Raw genomic sequence first — 18970 nt, forward strand, 5'->3', positions numbered from 1 at the left:
CCCCTTAAGCACGCGCGCGGGGGCCAATGGGAGCGCGCGGAGGCGCTGCCGGGAGGCCCCGAGCCAGCGGCGGCCGCGGCGTGAGGGAGCGGAACGGAGTGGAGCGGAGCGGGTGGCGTTCCCCGGCCGCGCCCCGGCCCCGGCCACGCTGGCGCCCGGGGACCCCCCCGAGATGCCGGTTCGGAGCGAGAGACGCCGCGCTGGAGGGGCGGCGGGCTCGGCCTCCTCCCCTGCTACCGGAGCGGCCGCTAGCAGCCTGGTGCCGCCGCCCCCCATCAACACGGCGCAGCCCGGAGTGGCCACTTCGCTGCTCTACAGCGGGGCCAAGTTCCGCGGGCAGCAACGCAGCAAAGGCAACGCCTACGAGGTGGAGGTCGTCATGCAGGTGAGGGGGGCGGCGGGGCGAGCCGAGCCCTGACGGGGCGGGAAGGGCCACCGCGGCCTGAGGCGAGCGGGGGACCCGCTCGCCTCAGGCCGCGGTGGCCGTTCCCGCCCTGCCGGCCCCTTGCGACAGCACCCGCATCACCCTGTCCCTCGATATTAGGAGGAATTTCTTCATGGAAAAGGTCATTAAACATTGGAACGGACTGCCTAGGGAAGTGGTGGAGTCACCATCCCTGGAGGTGTTTAAAGACAGGCTGGTCGTGGCACTCAGTGCTCTGGTCTGGTTGGCAAGGTGGTGAATCAGTCACAGGATGATCTCATAGATCTTTTCCAACCTCAGTGGTTCTGTGATGATTCCAAGCCGGCGGGGTATTTTTATGTTCAATTCTCCACGTTCCTGGTGGGATTTGTTGTGCTGGGGACATCCCATGGCTGCTCAGCTCCACTGCACGCTGCCACCTCACAGGGGCTGCCTGTGGTTTTGTGCTTAAAAACGCTGCTTTTGTGCTTAAAACCGCTGCTTTTGTGCCAAAAACGTGGCTGTTTTGCGTATGTCAGCTGAAGAGAGGGAGCTGCCTGCTCTCCCTGTGCTGAGCACAGGGAAATGTTACCATCCTTTGATCACAGGTGGAGAAGATTCATCTTCTCACGGCAGAGGTTTGCACTTCCCTGAATAACTCACTGCATGTTTTGAAAGTGGATCTGGAGATGTCAGGGAAAAGCTTGGAAAATCCCTGCTTTTAGAGGAGCAGGCAAATCCTTGCCTAGTTTCTGCACAGCAGGAGCAGAGAGATGTAGCCTGATAACTCAAAATACGGGTGGCATAAAAGCTTTAGAGAAAAGGAGAAAGGCCTCCTGCAAAAGGTTGGGGGTGTGGATGATTCTTCCAGGGATGCTTTTTCTTGGAGAACACTGAGTCAGATCCCTTCCGGCTGGAAAGGGGATTTGCTTCCTGCTGCAGAATTCTGGGCAGAGGGTGGCTTGGGAGCAGGCCTGGGATGTGGAGGCTGCCAGAGGTGAGCTGGGCACCTGCAAATGATCTTTCCAGGTGGTTCCTACTGTGGGAAAGGGCTAGCAGCATGAATATTGGGCACTGAGCTGGACAGTGTGTACCAGCTGGAGCTGAAATTTTCCTTGGAAGGGTTAGAAACTGCTTTGGATCAAGCATGCACCTTCATGCCTGTTTTTATGGTTGGACTTTGCACTCTTTTCCAGCATGTGGATATGGAGAACTCCTATCTCTGTGGATACTTGAAGATTAAAGGCCTTACAGAGGTGAGTTTTAACTGCAAAACAACACAAAAAGGGGCTGAGTAAAGGCTTCTTTTTTTTTCCCTCCTGGTGGGGTGGAAGAAGCTGCTGCCAGAAATAGGAAGTGGAGGGATTGAGCATGTTGTAGATTTGATTACCGGGTATCAGCTGGGGAATGCTGCTGGCTGTAAATGCCACAGGTGATTATTCAGCTGGGAGCTTCATGGAATCATTTAAAGTTGGAAAAGCCCTCTAAAATCATTGAGTCCAACCACTGACCCAGAACACAGCCAGGTCCAGCACTTCCCTGGGCAACTTACCCCAGCGTTTAACCACTTTTTTTAGCTGTTCCTAACATCCAATCTAAACCTCTCTTGGTGCAATTGGAGCACATTTCTTCTTGTCCTGTCCCTTGTTCCCTGGGAGCAGAGCCCGACCCCCACCTGGCTGCACCCTCCTATCAAGGAGTTTGGAGAGTGAGGGTCCTTTTTCTCAGCCTCCTCAACTGCTCCTTATCAGGTTTGTGTTCCAAACCCCTCCCTACAGCCCAGCTCTGAATGGCTCCTGGCTTCATAAAGGGAGGAGAGAGGCAGAGAAAAACTGGAATAAGTGCAATGGAGGATGTGGGTGTGGAAGAGTCAGCCTTGGAGAGGTTTGGGGCAGGACAAGGGATGGGAGCAGCAGCCTCAGATTGCCTGGAGCTCTCCCTGGGAGATGCTGAGCACATGGAGCTTTTTCTGCTCTTGGGTTTGTGTCTGTAGGTGACAATTGTGACCTCACCTTTGTCTCCTCTCTGCCAGGAGTACCCAACCCTCACCACGTTCTTCGAAGGCGAGATAATCAGTAAAAAACACCCATTCCTAACGCGCAAGTGGGACGCCGATGAAGACGTGGATCGTAAACACTGGGTAAATAAATCTGGGGCAGAAGGTGGGTCTGGGCTGCTGGTTTGGAGGAGAGCTGCAGTGTGTGCCCATGCAAGAGCTGGCAGAAAGGCCTGGAGACCTCTCCTTTCTGGCTGTCTCTCTCCTTCTCCCACTGGGATCTTTGCAAACAGAAGTCTCTTCAGCAAGCTGTGATCTGTGATGAGGGAGGGGATGTCTTGTTTTCCTCTTGTTGACCATGGGGTTGGAAGGGAGCAGGTGCAATCCCCATCTCTTGACCCCCTAAGAGAACACATTCTTTATTTTTGGAGACTTATTGCAAAATGGAATGCAATAATTCATGCTCAGGGTGGGTGTACCTGCTATTGTGTTTTGAGGCCACAGCAGCCACCTGATCACATCCCCACCTTTACTTTGGCTGTTGTTTGCCGAGCTTTGATGCTTGTTATACTTCTGTCAAAATATCTTCTTCTGGAAGTCCAGGTGCTTCTCCAGCCAGGCTGGATATTGCTGTGAATGTCAGTAGATTTCCCTCCTAAATAGCAGCTGGTACTGGAAGTTCAATTCCTGGAATAAACATACTTTCTTTTATTTTATTTTATTTTTTTTTTTTTTTCAGGGAAAGTTCCAGGCTTTTTACCAGTATGCAAAAACATTTAACTCTGATGACTTTGATTATGAAGATCTAAAAAATGGGGACTATGTCTTCATGAGATGGAAGGTAAACCCTACCTGTCTCCTCTGATGAGCTGCTTGCAAGTCACTGACAGAGACTTGAGGTGTCAGAGAGCTTTTCCAACTATGATGGTTTAATGAAAGATCTCACCCTGCCAAAACCCACTGTACTTGCAAGTTCCAGTGTGCCTCATGTCTAGCCAGCTAATTGTGTCCTTAAGGGCTACAGTCATGGCTGAAAACACAACAGGAAAATCTTGTTTGGTGATGCTCCAGAGGATGAGAGAGTTGATGTCTGCAGTCCTTGTGTGGAACCTGTGTTTGATGCAGACTGGCCAGTCTGCAGCTCTGTTCTTCAGCTGGGATCATCACAGAGTCACCATAGATGGGTTTGGGTTGGAAGGAACCTTAAAGCTCACCTTGTTCCACCCTCCTGCCATGAGCAGGGACACCTTCCACTATCCCAGGTTGTTCCAAGTCCTGTCCAGCCTCACCTTGGACACTTCAGGGATGGGAAGCCGCAGCTTCTCTGGGCAACCTGTGCCAGGGCCTCCCCACCCTCACAGGGAAGAATTTCTTCTCAGTGTCCCATCTAACCCTGCCCTCTGCAGTGGGGAACCATTTTGCCTTATCCCCTCACTCCATGTCCTTGTGCACAGTCCCTCTCCAGCTTTCCCGTAAGTGTTGAAAGGCTGCAGTGAGAACTCCCTGGAGCCTTCTCTTCATTTTCAAGCTCTGGTTCCCAGTTTTGCAATTGGCTTCTGGTTTGCATGGAGCAGGTGTTGAGCTGAAACTTATCTCCTGCACTCTTAAAACTCATTCTGTTCTCAGTTATCTGCTTCCCTGTGAGGTGCCTACAGTGGCAGGTGGTGAAGGGACACTGGTCTCTGCTCTGGGCTGCTCAGAGTGCAGGGAGTGCTCAGCCAGGAGTATCTTCATGTTAGTGGATGCCAGTATTTGGTTTGGGAGGGCAGATTGAGGTGGGGTGGGGCTGTCTTTGACCAACATTTTAAAATGCAGCCTGTGTTTTGCATGCAGGAGCAGTTCCTAGTCCCAGATCACACCATCAAGGACATCAGTGGTGCTTCCTTTGCTGGTTTCTATTACATCTGCTTCCAGAAGTCAGCAGCATCTATAGAGGGCTATTACTACCATAGGAGTTCAGAATGGTAAGGAAGCTTCCTGCCTCCTGAAGACTTAAACCAAGCTGTGACTCCTCTCCTTCTTGTGCACAGCCTTGGGAGTGTCCAGGCAGGAGATTCAGTCTGGTGGTTGGACCTTGGGGCAGGAGGGAGGGGTGTGGGCTGTGACTGGCCTGAGCAGGCTGGTGCAGTCCATTGGTGTGGTATAAAGTGCTGCCCTTAGGGAAAAGGGGAGGAAATTTGGGCTGGTAAGGTGGAGGAGGGAAGATGATACAGGATCTGGAGAAGTGTTGTGAGTTCTCTCAGTTCTCTCTCCTAGGGAACAGCTTGGCTGTTGCTCCCTTCAGGCAGAAATCTTGTCAGGCCAGTGTTTTGTATTCTGAGGTCCTTGGGGTGTTGCTGTTAAGACAAGAGAACAGTCAAAGCTAATTGGTGGGGGTTTTGTTGGAGACAAGTAGCTTTGGAGAGCTCTTTTCCCTTGCATCATTGTCAGGAGCAGCAGGTGGATGGCTGGAAGCTCTCAGGGGGAGGGAGGGAAGGAACCAGAAGGCTTTCAGACACATTCCCTCAAGCTGAGCTTTGAAAGACTCGAGTGTAATTTGCACTTGTAGCAAACACTGTTTGAACTTGAAAGTTGTTGAACTTCAAAGGGAGTCCAAAAATGCACCACAGTCAGCCCACCTGGAACGCTGCTTCGCTGCAGGTGGCTCAGAGGGACCAGAGTGGGAATTACAGGATTATTAACACTGGAAAAAAACTCCAAAATCATCAAGTCCAACCTTTGACTGAATACCAGCATTCCCACTAAACCCTAAATGATTTGTCTGTTTGATTTCTGGACATGTCCAGGGGTGGTAACTCCACCACTTCCCTGGGCAGGCCATTCCAGGTCTAAACCACTCTTTCAGTGAGGAATTTTTTCCTCATATCCAACCTGGCACAACTTGAGGCTGTTTCCCCTTGTACTCTCATTAGTCGTGTGGGAAAAGAGCCTGACCCCCACCTGGCTGCACCCTCCTGTCAAGGGGTTGTAGAGTGATGAGGAATGGTGCTGAGTCCTGTCAGGATTTTGGCACTGTGGGAAGTGGGTGTTGGATGCCTGAAAAGTCTGGGATTGTAAAAGGAGACAGAAGAGCAGCCAGCACAGTGTGTGCTCTGTGGCTGCCAAGCAGGAGCTCCATGTAATCCTCTCCTCCCTCTCTTCTCTGCCAGGTATCAGTCATTGAATTTAACGCACGTTCCCGAGCACAGTGCTCCTATCTACGAGTTCCGATGACAGCTGTCCAGATCTGATAGCGCCCAGAAGCAAACCGGGCAGGAGAGCATGGCCTGCCAGGAGAACTGTGGGAGCACGGGCATGCACGCTTCTCTCCTGCCCCTTGGACTTGAGAGAGAGAGAGCCTGGATGTTAACTCACCCAGCCTGAGGAGCTGCTGGAGCTTGATTCTCCCTCCTGTCGAGTGGCCATTTGATCTTTACTCTGGTTTTAAGCTACTTTAATGCACTTTCTTGTTGCACAGCTCGTTTCTCTGTCACTGAAGTTCCTCCCAGCTCTCCTCTGGAAGCTGTTTCTCAGTAGCTGGAATCAGTGCTCAGGCCTCTGAGTAATAAGGAAATGTAAGCTCAAGGCTTAGGTTTTCCTTGTTATATCCCAATGCGGGTTGAAATCACCAGGATTCAGGTTTCTTGCCCAGATTTCCAGCTGTGATGCTCCCAAAGCCAGGTCCTGGGTGTGAGGCTCAGCTTTGGAGTCTGTTGGGGAGTGTTGGCTGAGGTAAGGCTGGAATGAGGCTTTGCTGGCTAACAAGGTTAGCTGGAGCTACAGATCTTTCAGGAACGCCGGCCCTTTGGAGCTGGGAGCTGTTCCGGTGTCTGGATACGCCATTGGGAATTAATTTGATGTATGGACTTCCAGGCTCTCAGTAAAGTGGATCTGAACTCTGCTTGTAGGTGTATATTTGCTCTTTACTTAAGTTAAGGGTAAAAAAAAAAAAAAAAAAAAGTAAAAAAAAAAAATAGACAAAAAAATACTTTTATTAAAAAATATATCTATTTTTATGGTTCCTTTTCCAAAGGACCCTATGGCAAATGCACAAGTACTCGATTCCATGTTACTGTTTTCACATTGAAAACCAGGAATGTCTGTGTTTTTATATCCATGTCTGTATCCAGCTAAGCTTTGGGAACGTGACTGGAGCCCAAGCGCTGAGCAGCATCAGCTGGGACTGCTCAGCGTTTGTACTCCCCCTTCATGCTTCACCACCACTGCTTGACACCTTTTTACAAGGAAAAACAAGAAAAAAGTTTTAAAAAATGACCCTTCCCAGTAGCTCCCTCTGACTCTGAATGTTCCAAGTGACATAACTTAAGGCTCCTGTGCCAAAGTGTGTGTGTGTACGTGTGTGGGGTGGTTTTTCTAAAGACACTTTAAACTTGGCCTCGGTTGTGTTTTTACCTTGTCAGCTCCACCTGTGGGGCTTTGTGAGAGTTTAGTTTGCCTTTTTTCTGGCTCTTTTAAAGCCCAGCTTCCTCCAAGCAGACGTGTGGCACGGCTGGTGCTGAGGATGGATTTTCCACCCGGGAGAGGGGATTGAAGCTTCCACATGCCAGCACGAGGTGCTTTGGGTTTTGCTTTTTAACTAACTTCCTTTCTTGGCAGCAGTCATCGCTTGTTTAAGCCTTAACGAGGAAGGATTCAGGGCTTGGAGCCCCTTTCCTCTATTCCAAGTTGGGATTTTGAGTGCTTGGAGGAGTGGCCGGGGCGGTCTCGGGAGATGATGCGGAATTCGGCCACTTTGTGCGTGCTGTTCTCCGTGGATCAATCCTTCTCCTTGGCACACGTGGAGGGAGATGTGGGGGAGAAGGGAGAGCCCTGCCCTTCCCAGGGAGTGTGTGCTGGTGCCTTGGCTCTTGCTGGAGGATGTGCAGGGACAGCACTGAGGTGATTTGGGGCTAGGAGCAGAGCACTTGGGAAGTGAATTCCCGTTTTATTTTGTTCCTCTCAGAGAAACTCAGCCCCTATTGAGGAGAGGGGTTTCCTCACGGATGGTGCTGGGAGGTGTCCTGGTTTCAGAGGTGAAAACCGGTGGTGCTACTCCACTGTGACCAAGTGTGGGGGTGAAACCTCCTTCCCAGGTGCTGTGTGAGTGCAGGGACCCAGCTCCCACGGCTCTTCCCAGCTCTCCTGAGCTGTCTGTGCAATGCTGGTGGTGGCAGCAGTGTCCCTGTGCTCCCCAGAGCTGTCACTGCCAGTGGGACACTTGGATTTCTGATCTGGTTTAGTTGAATTAACCCTGTTTGTTGGCAGAAGCTGAGTTAGTATGGCCCTGGGAGTGTTTAACATGAGTAACTATCCCTAAACCAATGAAGTTGGGTTTTTTTTAAGACAAGATACATTGTGAGAAGGGTGTGGAAAGAGCTTCCCACTCTGTGCCTGCCTTCTTCCCACCATCCTGAAGGGAATTTCAGTTTAGATCCAGAATTGACTGGATGTGTGGCAGGTGCAGAGCAGGTTGTGGAGCTGAGGGTTTTGCAGGGGCTGTTGGTGTGTGGATTTTCCCTGCTCAAAGGCCTTTGCTTTGGTTTTTCCTTTTCTTTGACCTGTTTGAGTTGAGGGGAGATGTTCTGTATGTCGTGGTGTGGTGAGAGAGAACGGCCCAGGGGAGGATTTGGGGGGCAGAAGTGAGAAATGGAATGTTTGGGCTTGGGAGAGGATGTGGTGTCTCTTGAACCACTCTGGCTGCAGCAGGATGTCCCTGTGGGAGCAGAGGGTGTCTGTGTGGGGGCCGAGGAGGAGTTTTGTGGAGCGATCAACATCCAAATTAAACATGAACTCTATTGAAGGGCTCTGTGTCCGTGTGTGTTTGTCCACCGCAGCTTCCAGGGGAAGCTTCCAGGGGATTGCTGCGCTTCATCTCCTTCCTTGAGGGGCTTCTCCAGGAATCACAGCAGCTTCTGATGGCCTTAATTCACAGGCTCTCAGAATCATTAAAGCTGGAAAAGACCCCTGAGAGCATCGAGCCCAGCCTGTGACCGATCCCCACCTTTTCACTTGGTGGCACTGAGTGTCACGTCCAGTCTTTCCCTGAACACCTCCAGGGATGGGGACTCCACCAACCTCCCCGGACAGCCAGTTCCAACATCTAATCGCCCTTTCCGGGAAGAAATTCCTCCTGCTGCCCAACCTGAACCTCCCCTGGCCCCCTTGAGGTTGTTTCCTCGTGTCCCGTCGCTGTTTTCCTGGGAGAAGACCCCGATCCCCTCGCCGGCTCCGCGGTCCTTTCAGGATCCAGCCTCAATTAGAGGAGCAGGAGGAGGCAGTCCCGGTGGGGGGCTCCCCTTAACGCCTCCCCTGCTTTCTGACGCCTTTCCCTTTGAGCCTGTCCCTCCGTAACCTGCTGTCCCCTCAGCTCTCGCCCCCACCCGGGGTCACCTCCCTGGGGACCGTCCCGGTGGCCCCGCGGTGGCGGCAGGCGGAACGCAGGGCGCGGGGCTCGGGGCGCGGCCGGAGCTCGCAGCGCGGCGCGGCCCGGACGTGTGACGGGGACGGACGGCCGGGCCGGCGGCGCTTCCGGCGGGCGCGGAGCGGGGCCCGCCATGGGCATCCTGGAGAAGATCTCGGAGATCGAGAAGGAGATCGCCCGCACGCAGAAAAACAAAGGTGCGGAGGGCGGCCGGGGGCTGAGGGACCCGGGGACAGCGGGCGGACGGAGTCCGGAGGAGGGCGGGCAGATGGGCTGGGGATTCTGGGGGTGTGAGGGGACACAGGTGGTCTGTGAGTTATGGGGGAGCTGAGAGGGGTCCGAGGGAAGAGGGGACTGGGGACTGTGGCGAGTCTGGGGTCAGGTGGGCTGGGAGGGAGGCCGGGGACTGTGGGGGGCTCGGGGCTGTGGGGTCTGGGAGCGGGTCTGTGGAAAGAGGTGCCGGTCAGGGCAATGGGGGAGGCAGGATGGGGGTGGTTTGTGAAGCTGGGGGGGTCTTTGGGGACACTCAGGGCTGGATCGGGGTGCTGGGAGCTGGGTGAGCCCTGGGCTGGGGTGGGGGCTGCTCTCTTTCCTGCCCTGTGCTGCAGCCCCCCGGAGCTGGGGGACATTTCTGTGCTGCTGGCACAGGAGACTCCTGGTGTTTGAGAGATCTGGGGGCTCCCCGGGGGCTCTGCCAGAGCTGGAGGCTGTGGTTAATAATACAAATAAACCTGTAAGCTGCTAGCTTCATGCCCTTACCTGTTAAAAAATGAGACAACTACCTTCTTTTTTTTTTTTTTCTGGCTTAGATGTAAATTCAAGTGTTTTGCTAAGAATAAGGCAGTAAAGTAGTTTCACACGTGTGAGCTCTGAGTTAAATGTGTCTTTAAAAGCTGACAGGAGGAGAGGAAATTAATCTGCTGATTTTGGAGTGCTGAATGTGACCAGGTGTAAGGAGGGGCTGTTTCCAAGAGGGGCTGCTCCCCCTGTGATCCCTCTCTCCTGAACTGGCTCCCTTCAGCCCTTCATTCCTGCACCTGCTCTCCCTCTGCCTTGCTCCTTTAACTCGGGAATTTTTTGGCTGTTTCCCTCCACTCTGACTTTGTGCAGATCCCTGGAGGGTTTGCTCTCAGTGCCCAGGGTTCCAAAAGTTGTGGAACAGCTGGGGGCATCTCTGTGCCTGGCAGTGGTGAAGATGTTGACCAAGATCCATCAGTGTTTCCTTTTAGGAAAGTTCTCATTCCCAGAAGTGAATCACGAGCAACTTTCTGCTAACCAGCTGTTGGGTTTGTGTCATTGCAGCCACTGAGTATCACCTGGGCCTGCTGAAGGCAAAGCTTGCAAAATACAGAGCTCAGCTGCTGGAACCTTCCAAATCCCCGGCTGCAAAGGGCGAGGGCTTCGATGTGATGAAATCAGGAGATGCCCGAGTGGCACTGATCGGTTTTCCTTCTGTGGGGAAGGTCAGTGAGTGTCTGTGGTCCCTGTGTCTCCAGGCTGTGGTTTGCAGTGGCTGCAGAGCAGGTTTGGGATCGTGGAATGGTTTGGGCTGGGAGGCACCTTAAAGCTCATCTCGTGGGATCCCAGCTGGAGTCCTGTGCACAGTTCTGGTGTCTCCAGCATGAGAAGCACATGGAAGTGTTGGAGCAAGAGGCCACAAGGTTGGAGAGAGGACTGGAGCACCTCCCCTCTGCAGACAGGCTGAGAGAGTTGGGACTGGAGAAGAAGGCTGTGTGGAGACCTCACAGCACCTGGAAGGGGATTCTTTTTCAGGAACTGTAGTGGCAGGAAAAGGGGGAATGAGCTCACACTGAGAGAGGGGGAATTTAGGTGAGATGTATGGAAGGAATTCTTCCCCATGAGGGTGGGGAGGCCCTGGCACAGGTTGCCCAGAAAAGACACTTCACATCCCTGGAAGTGTCCCAGGCCAGGGATTGGAGCAACCTGGGATAGTGGAAGGCGTCCCTGCCCATGGCAGGGGTGGAATGAGATGGGCTTTGAGGTCATTTCCAACCCAAACAATTCCATGATTCTGTGATCTAGCTGAAAGTTGGAGATGAGGAAACACTCCTTCATTTTGTGTGCTCTGCCCTGTGAAACTTGTTGCCTGGAGTTTGTTCCTGCCCAGCCCCAGCACTGCTGAGGAAAGGAGGGGCACAAAGGATTTACTTCAGTTCCATGACAGTGTCACCACCTCAGTCCCTGTGCCTGGAGCAGCCACACCACAACTTCCACAGCCTGAGGAGCGCTTTGGTGTTGCTTGTTTTGCTGAACCTTTTCCTTTTCCTGCCTGGTGATGCTGATCTCTTGTGTTTCAGTCCACGTTTCTGAGTTTAATGACCTCAACCGCCAGTGAAGCTGCGTCCTACGAGTTCACCACACTGACCTGCATCCCAGGAGTCATAGAAGTAAGTAGGATTCTCCTCCAGCTGTGTAAATTTGTGTTTGCACCAGCTACACTTGTGCTGCCACTAAGGAGCAGAGACATCCAAAGGTCTCCAAAGCTGAATTTTGGTTTAAACTTTTGAGTGCTGGTGTAGCACTTCCCTGAACTCTTCAGGATTGGCTTCCTGATCAGGATTTTTGTGCTGCTCTTGGACTGACCAGAGCACTACAACAATTCTCAACTGAATTTTGTATAACCATTGTCAGTGCCAGTGACCAGCTGGCTGCAAACCTTGACAGATTTGTTTTTAATGAAGCTTTACAGAGGCAATCTGTGCTGTGATCACTTCCAAAACAAAATGCAGCTACTCCTGTCCTTGAGGGGTTTTATTAGTGGTGACCTCAGCATCCATCAGTAAAGCAAATGATAAAGGGCATCAAACTGAAAAGTGTCCAAGAGGAATGAGGAAATCTGGGTCAGGATGGAAAGGGGAGTTAAATAATGAAAGCAACTGTATTGATGGGAAAAGGAGTTTAATGTAACACATTCAAGCAGAGCTGTGAGCTGCAACAACAGCTAGAGAGCCAATGCCCTGCAAATCCTAGGAATGAGAGTCTCCTGTTTTTTTTCCTGGTACTGTAAGACCTGCAGCACACCTGAATGGTTTGATCTGTCACAGTAAGAGATGTGGCACTTGTCCATTACTGAGTTTTCTCATTAGACCAAGAAAAGAGGGGTTGTTTATCCTTTCCATTCCCCAGACATGGGAATACGTGACTGCTGTGCTGTTTTCCTGGTGCTTTGTCCAGCTGCAGTCACAGGATGCTTTAGGAGGTCAGGATCTAATGCACAGCTGTGTGTGTTGCTGAACACAGCCCATAGCTCTGGAATTTGCCTCAGGACAGAGCCATGAGCTTTGTGCAGAGTTCCCCTGGCCTGCCAGTTCCATCCAGTTCCACTCTCCACAGGATGTGGACCCCCACACGTGTCTGTGGCTTTGGGGGCAGCTCAGGTGCCCTGCAAAAAGCTTTCAACTTTCAATCCTTCCATTTCCTTTTCAGTACAAAGGAGCCAATATTCAGCTGCTGGATCTGCCTGGAATCATCGAAGGAGCAGCTCAAGGTTGGCTCATGTCTGTGTTCATGTACAGGAGGGATTTGCCCTCAGTAGTGTCCCTGGGAATCTCAGATATTTACACAGGTTTCCTGGGCTAAGAGTTCCTACATTGTCTTCCCAAATTTTGGAGTCCTTGATCCATGTGAGGCACGATTCCTATCCCTGAGCCCACGGAAGGGTCTATATGTAGCACAAAGATGGTTTTCTGGAGGTGGGAGCCAAAGCAAGCCAGTCACTTGTCACCTCCTTGCCTGAGCGTTGAGTGGCTCATCTGTTTTCTGGTACTGAGGAAATCTATAGAAAGATGCTGGAGGGGCGGAGGGGGAATTACAGCTAAACACTAACCTTGTTTGAGTAATTCCCTGAGTTCCTGCCAGTCCTCCCATGACTCCAAGTTCTGGGAAGAGACGTTGGCTTTGTCTCTCTGTGTTGTCATTGTCCTCAGTGGCTGGTTGTGTCTGAAAATAGCTTAGGAAATCAGGGAGTCATGGAACATTTGGGAAGGGACCCACAGGGATCATCCAGTCCAACTCCTGGCCCTGCACAGGACACCCCAACAATCCCACCCTGTGCCTGGTGTTGTCCAAACACTCCTGGAGCTCTGGCAGCCTCGGGACTGTACCCATTCCCTGGGAAGCCTGGGCAGTGCCTGACCACCTTCTGGGGGAAGAACCTTTTCCTAATATCCAGCCTAATCCTCCCTGACACAGCTCCAGCCGTTCCCTCGAGTCACCAGAACAGTGCCTGTGCTTTCTAAGGCACCTTCTGGCACTGATCTCCTCTCTGCTGAGCTGCCAGGGTTCCCAGGAGCTGACTGCAGCCAGAAGAGCACTGCAGGATCGTTTTCCTTGCTTTCAAGCTGCTGCATAGGGCAGGAGCTTCTGTTACAGAACTTAGCTGGTTCCTCTTGCTGATGTGCCTCCACCTCCTGTCTCCCCAGGGAAGGGCAGAGGCCGGCAGGTGATCGCTGTGGCCAGGACAGCAGATGTCGTTATCATGATGCTGGATGCCACCAAGGGCGAGGTGCAGAGGTGTGTGCTGGGCACGAGGGGTGGGCCGGGCTCTGGGCTTCCCACGTACCCAGAAAATGTGCCAGCTCCCTGAGGAGTTGTGGAGAGCACCTGGGGAATGAGGAATTAAATTATTGAGTGTGAGATGGGGGTTGTATTCCATGAGAAGCATCCTGCTGGCTGGAGTGGGTGCTCAGCTGAAGGGTCATTCCTACGGCATGGCTGGCAGCCTGGATTTCCACCACAGGCTCTGACCTGCATTAGGGGCGTTTTAGGGTGTAATGAAAGCTCGTGGCAGAGCTGTGTCAACACAAGAATCAAAAAGGGAAAGGTCTGGGTGTCACCTGGCCACACTCAGCCTCACAGGTGCTGTGTCCCTGCAGGGCCTTGCTGGAGAAAGAACTGGAATCCGTAGGTATCCGGCTGAACAAAAGCAAACCAAATATCTACTTCAAGGTGAGGCTTCCTGAGCTCCTGCAGGCACAGCTTGTCTGCCTGCTTGCTCAAAGCTGAGCTCACTCTGTGCTGCCTCTCGTGTTGGGCAGGCTGTAGGTTTTGCAGAATGTTCTTACATTGCTTTTTTGCCTCTTGCAGCCCAAGAAGGGTGGAGGCATTTCCTTCAACTCCACTGTCACATTGACTCAGTGCTCTGAGAAGCTGGTTCAGCTCATCCTCCACGAATACAGTATCCTTTCCTAAAATGGGAGACCCTTAAGCCATCAGCAGCTCATGGTTCCAGTGCTTCCTTCTGTGGGACAGCCTTGGTGTCACTTGGGTGCTGTCTCGTTGGCACCTGGCTGTCACCAGGGAGCTCAGCCCATGTGGTGTGTTGGGATTTGGGCCTTGACAGCGTCCACCTCAGAAATCTTCAACGCTGAGGTCCTGTTCAGAGAGGATTGTTCCCCTGATGAGTTCATTGATGTGATTGTAGGAAACAGGGTCTACATGCCGTGCCTCTATGTGAGTATCCTGGGCAGCCTGGCTTCTGTCTCATCCAGCATCTCTTTTCTTGGACAAAGGAAATGTTGGAACTTCACAGAATCGTGGAATGGTTTGGGTGGGAAGGGACTTTAAAGCTCATCTCATTCCACCCCTGCCATGGGCAGGGACATCTTCCACTACCCCAGGTTGCTCCAAGCCCTGTCCAACCTGGCCTTGGACACTTCCAGGCATCCAGGAGCAGCCACAGCTTCTCTGGGCACCCTGTGCCAGGGCCTCCTCACCCTCATAGGGAAGAATTTTTTCCCAATATCCCAACTAGCCCTGCCCTCTCAATTTAAAACCATTCCCCCTTGTCCTATTTCTCCATGCCCTTGTTCCTCATTCCTAAAACAGTAAGGATTTGGGGTTTAAGAGGTGGAAAACAGCTCAGCAGGGAGTTTTTTATAGGCTTTGGATGTGCAGCCGTGCTGTGTGTGTTCCCTGGGCCCTCTTGTGGCTGGTGCTGCCCTGGAGCAGCAGAGCTTCCAATCGTGGTGCCGGGGCTTTGCTCCCACGTGTGGAGCCTCCAACTCCCCTGCTGCCAGCTCTGTCTGGTCCCTTGTGTGCCAGATGTCCCTTTGGGGCTCTGTTTGTAGCCACTGGGTCTGTATGAAATCAAAGACACCAGAGAACGTGTTCCAAAGGGAGAATTTAAAAGGCCAAAATTCATATTCAGGCTTCTGAATTTTAATAGTTTGTTTTACTGAGAGTCTTGGCTTATCCTCTGACAGGAGCTGTGTTTCTGTTTCAGGTGCTGGAGTTACCTTGTAATTTGTACATGTTGCTGAATTGCCTTTCTAAGGGCTGTGTTGTTTTCCCTTTGGTTTAGGTTTATAACAAGATTGATCAGATATCCATGGAGGAGGTGGATCGTCTTGCTCGGAGGCCCCACAGTGTTGTCATCAGGTAGGAGCTGGTCTGCCTGGTGTGGGGTTCATTTCACACCCCTTTCTCCAGCTTCTCCCAGGAAGGGACTTCTCCCAGGGCTGCTGGTGAGAAGCAGAGCTGCTGTGCAGCTTTTCCCAGATTTCCTTCCCCTGGAGAGGCAGGCAGCTTGACTTCTTTGTGCTGCCTGCAGGACAGAGTCAATCTGGCTTGTTTTCTTGGTAGTGCTGATATATCTGTTGGGGCTTTGCTGCTTCAAAGCTGTTCACCCTTCTGGAATCATGGAATGGTTTGGATGGAAGGGACCCTAAAGCTCATCTCATCCCACCCCCTGCTGTGGGCAGGGACACCTTCCACTAGATCAGTTTTCTCCAGGCCCCATCCAGCCTAGCCTTGAACAGTTCCAGGGATGGAGCAGCCAGAGACTCTCTGTACAATCTGTTTCAGTGCTTCTCCACCCCTTTAGTAAGGAATTCCTTCCTAATACCAAATCTACCCCTGCCTTCCTTCAGTTCAATGTCATTTTACCATGTGGTTTTCCTCTCCTTCCTTCATTAAAGCCTTTCCCCTCAATCTCCAGCACTTTATTAAAGACATTTTACCTTGTTCTTCTGGATCCCTAAATCACAGCAGCAGTAAACAGATGATCCTGGTGTTTTGCAGCTGTGGCATGAAGCTGAACCTGGACTATTTGCTGGAAAAGCTCTGGGAATACCTGGCACTCACCTGCATCTACACCAAGAAGCGGGGACGTAAGTGACCACGAGCTGAACAGAAGGTCTGAAAGGCACAAATGCTGCTGCTGCTCATGGACAGGCTGCCAGCAGGGCTGGTGCCTTGGCAATGCTGGAATTGTACACTCCCTAATCATCTTTCAGCTCTTGGGAAATGCTTCCTGCTCTGTTTGACCCTGCCATGTGTGGATCCCACCATGGCCTTCCTATTGTATTATACAAGAGCTGAATTTTAATAAATCTTTGCGTGATATAAGGGAATAAAGTGTGCAGGTTCACAGCTTTTTCCCTTGTTTTGCACACTGTGATGAGCTGTTCAGCCCATCACAACGCAGAAGAAGTTTCCTGTTCCTGCTGCAAGAAATTTGGTGATTCCCATGCCTTTGATTCTCCTTTTGCTTTATAACCCACTTGAAGCTTCTCCCAAAGATGAAGGCACATCTGTAACTTGCTCTGTTTGTTGTGAACAGCTGAACTTGGGTGGATGTGAGGAGATGAAGGAATTTTCTGAGCTTGTTAAGCTCTGAAATCTTGGGGATTTTGGTTTTCCTTGAGCAGGTGTGTTTTGACTTGGGTGGTTTTGTTTCTCTTAAGGGTTTGGGATGGGGTTAGATCAGGTGGGTTGTGAGGAAGCTGCTGACTGTGTGGAGTGGGTAATTGCACTTGTGGGTAGTGGAGAGCTGATTTGATGCTTTTAGGTACTGGATCCCTGTTCTGTCTGGGAGCAGGAAGGAGGAATTTGGGAGTAGTAAGCACAAGGTGATGTGAGATGGTGTCAGCATTTTAGAACACACTTGATAGAAATCCAATGCTTTTTTCCCCCCCTTCTGCTTCTCCACAGAGAGACCAGACTTTACAGATGCCATTATTCTACGGAAAGGGGCCTCTGTGGAACATGTGGTAATTTTCCTGCATCTTTTACATTACCCTGTGTGCAGAAGGCAGTTCCTCCTGGACCTGCTGTGATTTGTGCTTCATAAAGCTCAGGACATGTCAGTGTTTGATTGGGCTTCTCCTTTTGTTGCCTTTACTGATTTTATCTGCCTCATGTTTCTTTCACAGCTGCTATAAAAGGTTTAAACAGTAATTATTTAAAGCAGCCCAGTGAAAAAGCACGTGGAAGCAATGGAATGGGGCTTTATGTGGGCTGGTGATTCCTGTATCTGTTCTGTATGGTTTTATATTCCATTAACTGGCTCCTAAAGTCTTTATTGTAAATTCTGGCATAGACTTGTGTTTCTTTTAATTCCTGGGTATTGAAAAAGTTGTTTGCAAAGTGGTGTCATGTAAATACTTCAACTTCTGCCTGTCTGTCTTGCAGTGCCATCGGATTCACAGATCATTAGCCAGCCAGTTCAAATATGCCTTGGTGTGGGTAAGTGTTAGACAACAACTGGAATATCCCTGTCCTTGGGTGTCTCTGGTCATCTCACCCTCTCCCTGTTTTTTGCTTCAAAGGGGACAAGCACAAAGTACAGCCCTCAAAGAGTGGGCTTAACCCATATGATGGAGCATGAAGATGTCATTCAGATCGTAAAGAAGTAACTGCTGGTGCCTGGCCTCGTCTTTAATCACTGCAATTGGAACTGACCACGTAAAAACAAAACACACATACACAAAAAAAAAAAAAAAAAACGAAAAAGAAAAAGGGAGATGTGTTCCAGAGCCAAGAAAGCTTCTGTGAAGCTTCTTCTCTTGGAGAAAGGCAGAAAATGAGGCTACTGTGCTTGCAGGTGGGGATGGGGAAGATTGGTTTCCATCTTGCAGCGTTTCAGGCCAAGTGATGTTTCTTAAAAATTTAAAAGGAGCTAGTTCTTCTAGGACACAGTTCCATAACCAGCAGTGTCCTGCCCCTTGTAGGGTTTGCACATGAATCCATGTGCATTCCCAGTGGGAAGTGTTTGTGTGAAAAAAATTTGGCCCTGTGCTTTGGGCTGAGAGAACATTGGTGATGCTTTGCTGCTTATCCATTCCCTTAATTTAAGCATTGATCTGAAACAGAATCAGAGCTCTCCCTCCCCTGCTCGCTGGACACATCTCTGCAGCTGAGACAACCCCAATTTTTAATGGTCCCACCTCGATTAACATTAAAATCTGGCACTCTGTGCCTCTCCATGGCCTTGCAGCAGGGTTTGTAGGACATCCTGGTCCAACTGGTACTGAGATGAGATGAGAAATTAAACTGGTAACAGTTAATTAGCCTGGCCAGACTGCGGTGGGGTATGATGCAAGGGCCGTAGTCTGGGATGAGGGTTCACTTCTGGCATCTCACTCATCGAGGAGCTGCCCTGGGAGCTTCCTCCTTTGTTGGGCAGGAGTTGTCCTGCCCTTTAATCCCCAAGGTGGAGATCTCATCAACCCTGCCCCTAAATTCCAGTCATGGCTCTTAGGAGCTCAAGGTACCACCCCATGCCATGAGTTTAACCCCAGCCCTGTTAAACATTGCTTGTCTGGATATTGTTCATCAGAAATCTGGGATTTTTTTAATCATGCTTTTCCATTGAATACTGTTGCTAAACAATTCAGAGTGCCTGATAGAGGACAGCTCTTGCCTTCTGGGATCAAGAGCTGCCAATAGCTTTTATTTTCTTTCATTGGAAAAGGGTTCGGTCTGACGTGGATGCAGAACTGTGAGGATGGGTGTGACACCTGTCTGAGCAGGGTTCCTCCCCTCCTCCCTGCTCCTCCCCACCCCTCACAACCTGATCGAGCAGAAATGGAAGGATTATTTTATTTGAGAAAATAAAAAGTTGTTATTTCATGTGAATGGTGGGTGGATGGCTTGGTGTGTTTTCTAACTCTCTTTTTTGCCTTCGGCCTCCTGAGGAATCCTGGATGCTGTCACAGGAGATTTAGGGAGCAGTAGAAGATGAAGTGGCTGCAAGAGACTGGTGATGGGAGATAAATAGATACTATACACAGTGCCCAAGCTAAGAAGGTGACTTTGAACTCTGTAAGTTCCCTTCCCTGATCCTGGCTTTGTTCACAGCTGGAGTGCAGAGGAAATCCTGACCACGGAGGCAGTGAGTGGAGAACAAGCTCCAAAATTATCCACATTA

At 51.0% G+C, this 18970-nt stretch overlaps 2 protein-coding genes across 2 annotated transcripts; both read left to right on the plus strand.

Moving 5' to 3' along the window:
* The first annotated feature begins 30 nt into the window (after positions 1-30).
* GID4 (GID complex subunit 4 homolog) lies at positions 31-8178 on the plus strand. The gene is made up of 6 exons (XM_058849571.1): positions 31-385; positions 1600-1659; positions 2436-2543; positions 3139-3240; positions 4233-4363; positions 5549-8178. Exons 1-6 carry the CDS (start codon positions 173-175, stop codon positions 5610-5612), a joined length of 678 nt encoding a protein of 225 aa, XP_058705554.1. The 5' UTR covers positions 31-172; the 3' UTR covers positions 5613-8178.
* A 688-nt stretch (positions 8179-8866) lies between these two features.
* DRG2 (developmentally regulated GTP binding protein 2) lies at positions 8867-18678 on the plus strand. Its single transcript, XM_058849929.1, has 13 exons — positions 8867-8996; positions 10102-10262; positions 11118-11207; positions 12247-12307; positions 13242-13332; positions 13695-13767; positions 13906-13996; positions 14174-14271; positions 15122-15198; positions 15841-15929; positions 16753-16811; positions 17233-17286; positions 17370-18678. The coding sequence occupies exons 1-13, from the start codon at positions 8933-8935 to the stop codon at positions 17454-17456; spliced, it is 1095 nt and encodes a 364-aa protein (XP_058705912.1). The 5' UTR covers positions 8867-8932; the 3' UTR covers positions 17457-18678.
* Positions 18679-18970: the final 292 nt, after the last annotated feature.

Source organism: Poecile atricapillus, chromosome 14 (assembly GCF_030490865.1).
Source record: "Poecile atricapillus isolate bPoeAtr1 chromosome 14, bPoeAtr1.hap1, whole genome shotgun sequence".
Taxonomy (NCBI): domain Eukaryota; kingdom Metazoa; phylum Chordata; class Aves; order Passeriformes; family Paridae; genus Poecile; species Poecile atricapillus.